This window comes from Octopus bimaculoides, chromosome 6 (genome assembly GCF_001194135.2).
Source record: "Octopus bimaculoides isolate UCB-OBI-ISO-001 chromosome 6, ASM119413v2, whole genome shotgun sequence".
Lineage (NCBI taxonomy): Eukaryota > Metazoa > Mollusca > Cephalopoda > Octopoda > Octopodidae > Octopus > Octopus bimaculoides.
In genome coordinates this window covers 71,270,077-71,277,749 of record NC_068986.1, presented here as the reverse complement: position 1 = coordinate 71,277,749, position 7,673 = coordinate 71,270,077, and the positions used below count along the sequence as shown (strand labels likewise).

At 33.3% G+C, this 7,673-nt stretch overlaps 1 protein-coding gene across 3 annotated transcripts in view; it reads left to right on the top strand.

Annotated features, from left to right (window-relative positions):
- The first annotated feature begins 5,563 nt into the window (after nt 1-5,563).
- LOC106873448 (uncharacterized) overlaps nt 5,564-7,673 on the top strand; it is a 37,315-nt gene continuing 35,205 nt past the window's right edge. For all 3 annotated transcript variants that reach the window (XR_001409875.2, XM_014920820.2, XM_014920807.2), the window contains exon 1: nt 5,564-5,675. Coding sequence is in view for 2 of the 3 variants with exons in the window: in XM_014920820.2 (XP_014776306.1) it covers nt 5,642-5,675 (34 nt within the window). In the remaining variant the exon portion in view is untranslated. The remainder of the gene's footprint in view (nt 5,676-7,673) is intronic.

Below are 7,673 nucleotides of genomic sequence, written 5' to 3'. Positions count from 1 at the left end.
ACTGGCTGAATCATTAGAGCGTTGGGAAAATATATTACAGTATTTAGTCCGGCTCTTTACATTCTGAGTTCAAATCCCGCCGGTATCAACTTTGCCATTCATCATTCGGCTGTCGATAAAATAAAGTGTCAGTCAATTACTGGGGCTGATGGTATCGAGTAACCTCTTCTTTCAGAATTGTTGGTCTTTTGCCTAAATTTGAAGCTGTTTTTCGTTTTGAAATAGATATCTTTTATAAATCTCTGTCCAACTATAGATGATGCCTTTCCATTTTACTACAGTAGTAGTAGTAGTAGTCGATAACATTAAGCTAATTACTAAGATTTTTTGTAACAATAACAATAATTGTACATCAATAGTTTTGAAATAACACAACTAACAACTCTATATTGAATATATTTGTACTATTGATAGTGTAACTACTACACTACACGTATATAGAATTACACTATCATGCAGTAGAACCCTTTTAGTATCAACAATGTTACATTGAACCCTGATTATGTTATGACATGACTTTATCAAAATTATACATGTAATTCAGCACACTAACGATGGAGCCTTATGTTGTCGTTTGACCAGCTGGAAATATCAGCCAGTTCCCTTAAATTATATCCCTATTGTTTTAAAAAGGAAAGAACTTGTTATACAATGTAATTCAAAATACTCCGAGAAAGATTATATTTTCAAGGCTAGAACACCTTTCGTTAATGATCTGTTTGATCCAAGATGACAACGACAACAGATTTCATTCAGTTATTATATACTGTATATATCGGTGTATAAGGTTACTGGGTACAAAATATATACATAGATTTTTCATTTAAAAGGGTAAAATACATCGGATAAATGATGTTCTAAATGCACAGGATATGAAAAGGAAGACGTGCTATGTCAGTCTTGGCATGTATTTGATCATATATCGATACGAGCTCAATAAGAGCTGATCTGGAGCTGAACTACAGCAGCCACAATTGTATATACTATGCACTTGAAATGACACCATCTTGTCGGGCTTGCTCGGAGAATTTTCCCAGCTCAGTCACATCTATCACGATTTCACAGAGCGTTCGGGAAGTCATCAGAGCAATATATCTCGTTGCCAATTATTGACCATCTCCTGTGCAGCGTTGTCCGATGAAAATTTTATGCTCGATGGCAACCCGTATATTTCCATGCAGCGGCGTCCATAAGAGTATAACAATCAATTTTTGCTTAGCTCTCCACTAGTCTTGCATAACATATCAGTCTTTCTTTAATAACATCATTGAATTCAAGAATGCTGACATAAAATCTTTGCTTGGTTAGATGTTGCGCCCACCAGATATTCTAAGCAGCCCGCATCATGCCTGAGTAAATCTCATCAAGCTTTATTTCTAGTGTTTTATGAGTGTCCAAGCAGTACAATAGTGCTGCTTTCACATATCACGGAATAAAGTTTCTCCTCAGGTCATCTAGCAGCAATGACTCCCAGATCACACTGAGACAATCAAAGGCAGTCCATGCTATCATAAGAGAATTTTCATATTTTTTTCTGTGGATGTGATATTTCGTGATAAGTATACAAAGGATTCTACAGTCTTAGATTTCGTTTGATTGATTGTGCTTATTGAGCGCTAATAATTGTAACAGATGCATGTAGTAATAGAAACGTTATCATAAACACCAATATCGTCTGCAATCTTTTAAGAAACAGTTAGAAAATAGGTAGCTTTTACAAAGAGAGCGATGTTATGAGAGTAATCTTTGACTGTTATTGTTGTGCATGGCTGACGGGAAGAAGTCAGTTTAGCAAGAATGTAGCCGAGCTCATTAATTTTGCAAACTGAAATGCAAAGAAAATCGAAAGCTTTTGAGAAATTTATAAGCCGTAAGACTGATTGTAGATTCTTAGCTCTAACTTTGTCAATGTTTCTTTTGTATACCAAGGTATATCTAATAGTAGTACTGACGGTGACATAACTATCGATGCCAAACTAGACTACCTTTACAAAACTAGAAAATATTTTAATCCTGACTTGTTGTCGCCTTCTCTAAAACTGTAAGCAAAACGTAGTGGTATTAGCATATTTGAGACTATGCAACTGATACATACACACATCTCAGACCACTTCCGATAGAAAGTCGTTGATAGGCAATGATTCATTTCCCCATTGTGCAATAGCATATCTTGTTTTCTTTTCTATGTTCACTCTACCATTATTGCAAAATTTACACCTCTTAATTATTTAGTTTGTAAATACCATCTCTTCATATTTATCTGAAACACTTGTTCTTTTATCAACCCAACCTTTAAATTCTGTGTCCAAGAAATGCAGTCCTCTAAAATGACCTCTCTGACCACTTTTTCCTGCAGACGTCCAAGTACATATGTTCATGCTTGACACCAACAGTCTCATAATTCAAAGAGGATCGTCAATGGTTAAGAGCACCGCCCTTCCTCCTTTGACTTACCGATAATGCAAATTATCAACTTTCGTGATATCACTTCAAAATCGGAATAACGTTATACCTATAGAGATGGATTAATAAAATATTAAATTGAATGATATACTTCTGATACAAGAAAATTGAGTTTTTAAACCTCACTCGTTGTTCGACATATTACAATATATTTAATAGACTATCTAAAAAGACAGCGCATCCTATATATAAAACACAATCGACATGGAAACTGGTGCCATTACATATAACATTATCGAGTTATACGATATGAACATCATTACACAGAGGCGACCAATCTGTCAATATATACCTCACTCTGTATCGATAATCAGCCATTAAGAATACCCGTAATTTTGAAGCTAGTCAGAAATTAGGTTAAAGTATATTCCTTGATATCATTGATGAATGTACTTACAAATTTTCCTTTCTATTTGGTAGTCTGTGTAAACCAGTCGCGATTAATTGCATATTGACACAAATTGCAAGGACAAAATTCGTGCTTAAACGTTGTGGTTACAAAAATCATTATCATTCAATATTTACTTTGCAAGGCGGTGAGCTGGCAGAATCGTTAGCGGTATTTCGTCTGCCGCTACGTTCTGAGTTCAAATTCCACCGAGGTCGACTATGCCCTTCATCCTTTCGGGGTCGATAAATTAAGTACCAGTTACGCAGTGGGGTCGATGTAATCGACTTAATCCCTTTGTCTGTCCTTGTTTGTCCCCTCTATGTTTAGCCCCTTGTGGGCAATAAAGAAATAAGAATCGTTAGCACGCCGGACGTAATGCTTAGTGGTATTTCATCTGCCGCTATGTTCTGAGTTTAAATTCCGCCGAGGTCGATTTAGCCTTTCATCCTTTCGGGGTTGATTAAATAAGTACCAGTTATGCGCTGGGGTCGATGTAATCGATTTAATCCCTTTGTTTGTCCCCTCCATATTTAGCCCCTTATGGGCAATAAAGAAATAAATATTTACTTTGCAATTTAATGCCAAGCAGAATCTATTTAGCAAACTTTTGCAGCCTTATTGACATACAAATGCGCTGTAGGTAAAAATTATTTTCTTGTGTGTACACTGTGTGTTCTTTGGCTGCATAATATATTGAAGACAAAATCGCTCTCTTCTACTTAGATAAAGTTGTAAAAACGAATATAGTAAAGACTATAGGTGAAGTTGTACAGAGTTACGTAGAATTTCCCCAGCCTTGTTGTTATTTCATAAATTACACTGGTTTAGCTGTAAATTGGATAGCTTATGAATGATAAATAGAAACAAGCTTGATTGATAGGTCCATTATATCGATCGGAAAACTCACAATAAATGAAGAGATATCGTTTTGTTGAGACTTAGTTTTAGGTCAAATTACAACAAACCACGATCACTTGTAAACCACTTCAGAATTAGACGACAGTGCAGAACTAGGTTTAAATTGTTGTTATATGCCAGTTGTAATAAAAAAAATTGTGTTGTTTGGAGGGAAGCATGCATTTTTGATAGAACTGCATAAAAGTATTAATTCGTTTGATCCCGCGTAATGTCAGTTACTCTGGAAGTTTAGGAATATGTAAAAAGAGAAACTAAGCAGAGAACATAGTTGTGACTCTACACTTACTCTAGTTAGAAGATATGTATTACAAATCATAATTACGCGTTTTTATTCTATATACATATAACATGCGTAATTATTTCTTGACTGCACGATCTATAATATATAACAATCAATATTCAACTCCAACCAATGATTGAGCCCTGTTCAGAGCTCAATTATTATTTATGCTATTTACGATTATGCAATGTAAGAAAGTGATTCAGCATACGCAGATGTTTAAAACATTCTTATTAAATGGGGAAAGAAATAATAATAGATTAATATTTTGTTAGCGATGCTGATTTGGTGGCTTCTTAGCGAAGAAATGAATATGCAACAGACACCAAGTTGTATTACCAATGACGTTTCAATTACAGTTTATATGTGCGAATTAGCATCACAGTAATGTGTTGTCGAACAACAGTTCGATTCGAATATCTAATATTTCTGTTTTTCAGCACAGTTGGATATCAGAAAGGGTAAATTGCTGAACTAAATACTTTGAGGTATTTATTGAGGTCTTGGTTCAAAACTCCGGGGGTATCCTATTCATTGTCAAAAAGATCAATACTTCGATCTTTCAATATAATCAAGAAACGATAATATTCCCTACTTTATTTGTTCTCTCTAGAACAATAGACATATTACAACCATTACTCTCGAGATGGTTAATAAATGATTATCATCAAATCCCAAGTTGACAGAATTTTGTTCTTCAAAGCAGAAATAAAAATGTTCTACCAATTTAGTTATGAAACTTCCACAATTCAAATGCCATTCATTTGATTAAATGTCAGACTGAAATTAAATCTACTGGAAACTATTGTTGATGATAAAGTTATATAAAGAGCTAATTGCCCGAATATATTTGAAGATATAATTAATTAATTTAATTATACATTTTTAATAAAAGCTTGAAAAGTTATTTTTCAATAGTTGGTATGGATCTTCTCTATTTGTAGATATATTAACTCACTTACCTTGGATTTCTTTTCACTAATATCTTGATTGCTTTTATCTTATCGCTAGATGTATTTTATGCTAAAATTTATTTTAAGAAGACTTTTTTCTCCAACAAAGAAAAATATTATAATTGTCCAAAACATTGTTACTAAATCCCAGGGAAAGTAAATTACAATCTAACATTAATGACTTTACATTAAAGGCAAAGTGAACTAGCTTCAATGAAAGATAGAAATTGCAGTGATATCCATTTGTTAGATTAATAGCCATCAAGAAGGTACTCCAGCATGGCTGCACTACAATTACTGAAACAAATAAAAGATGTCATTAGTTAACCAACATACATCTTTGGTCTATCGAAAATATAATATCCAGATATATTCTCCGAAATGTTTGACGCCTATGAGTTTCCGAAATATATTAATGACCCTGAGCAATATCGCGGCTGTACCGGAATGAACCCTTAACTTATTTCAGTAAGAACAAACTGCCACATTGTAGCAAAGTTAACAATATGGGAATGTCCGGATTTCCGTATCTTGAGCTTTTCGACAAGTCAATATGTGATAAAAACAAAATAGAATATCCGGTTCAAAAATATATAAACGACTCAAATCACGCAGTCTACTTTGTTTACATACAAGATGCAGTACACACTTTTAATTTTTCTGCTACTTGGTTAGTAACATTTTATATTTTTCGTTGTTGGTAATTACTTTTGCTATATAATTTCATGTTATCTACTTTCTTTGACTTCGTTTGAGTTATATTTGAGAAAAGGTTTTAAAATTAGGGAGGGTATAGAGATGTTTTCTAATATTTCAAATTTTTAACGACTACAGACAAAAAAATTGTTAAGCTTCTGTTAAGAAAAGTACATTACCAAATTTCACTTTTATGTTCTTTAGATTAGATGTGCCTGTGCATCACTAATATCAATATTCTTTTCTACTCTAGGCACAAGACCCGAAATTTTGGGGGAGGGGACCAGTTGATTATATCGACCGCAGTACGCAACTGGTACTTAATTTATCGACCCCGAAAGGATGAAAGGCAAAGTCGACCTCGGCGGAATTTGAATTCAGAACGTAAAGACAGACGAAAAACCGCTAAACATTTCGTCCGGGGTGCTAACGTTTCTGCCAGTTCGCCGCCTTACTAATATCAATATTACAGCAATAAAAGATGGCGAGCTGACAGAATCGTTAGCACGCCGGACAAAGTGCTTAGCGGCATTTTTTCCGCCTTTGCGTTCTGAGGTAAAATAAGTGGCAGTTGACCACTGGGGTCGATGTAACTGACTTACCCACATCCTCGAAATTGCCGGCCTTGTGCCAAAAATATGAAATTAATACTACAGTGTTAAATGTATATGTATATATATATATATATATATATATATATATATATATATATATATATATATATATATATGTATATATAATGACCGATTTCCACTTCAAAACTAATATCAAGAAATAAAATTAGATGATATATCTATATATTTCTTGAAGGTATATTTATTATTAATAGGGCATTATGCAATAGAATAACAAATACAATTTCTGAATATATTTTGGAACTTAATAACAAATATTCAGTATTACATGAGAATAATGTGAAAAAATAAACTACTTCAAGATTGTTTAAGGATAAATACACAAGCAGTGGTCGCTTCATTATTTTTATTTGAGAATTATTTCAGTTGAAGTAGGAGGTAATCAATTACTGAATATCCATTATTTGTAACAATATTATGAAGATGATTAGCTCGAGTTGGCTGAAAAAAGAAATGAAATAGAGAATATAAAATGGTTTCTTTCGAGGATTGTATTTTTTTTCCAGAGGGAATCATGCCACACAATTTTCATGATGAAAGAGCGGGTTTACTCTGGAGGGTGATGTTTGTGTTTCTGAGGAGTTTCTTTCTTTTTTTATTTCTTTCTTTGTAATTGTATGATCAACGACACCAGTTTCATATAATTTGGAATGAGATTTGAAGGAATATATGATAGCATTCAGGTTTGACAAACGTGCACACACACATAGACACACACGTACACACATATATATATTGAGCAGGAAAAATTACATCAAAAAATCATCACAGAAGATATACGTCCAAAATAATATTGTATTAACAGATAGATATATAAATATATAAAGTATGATTATTTAAAAAGTTTAAAATATCCTACGATCGTTTCATGATTGCATTACCCTTCGAAATGAAATCTAAAATTGATAATCATTATTAGGTAATATACCCACTCGTCAGAGAAAAGGGGGAATTTCCGTGTAGTCAATCGAATGCTATTTAAAAATATACGAAAAAGATGTTTAAAGAAGTTACTGGTATAGCTGGGTGTTGTATACCAACGCACATCTATGCCAGTAACTATATTTATATATTACGGAGATGCACTTGCTGACAAAATTCTGTGCAGCACAGAATTTTGTCAGTGAACAGGTCGCGGTATCAAAGCGACGAAAATATTTTGACAAATTAAATTTAAATGTTGAAGTGAATCTAACGGATTTTGTGTGTTATTTTAAATGGCTTATAAACACCTTCCACGCTGCAATTGTTTTATATTTATATATATATCTATTAATAGAATATTATTTTGGACGTATATCTTCTGTGATGATTTATTGATGTAATTTTCCTGCTAT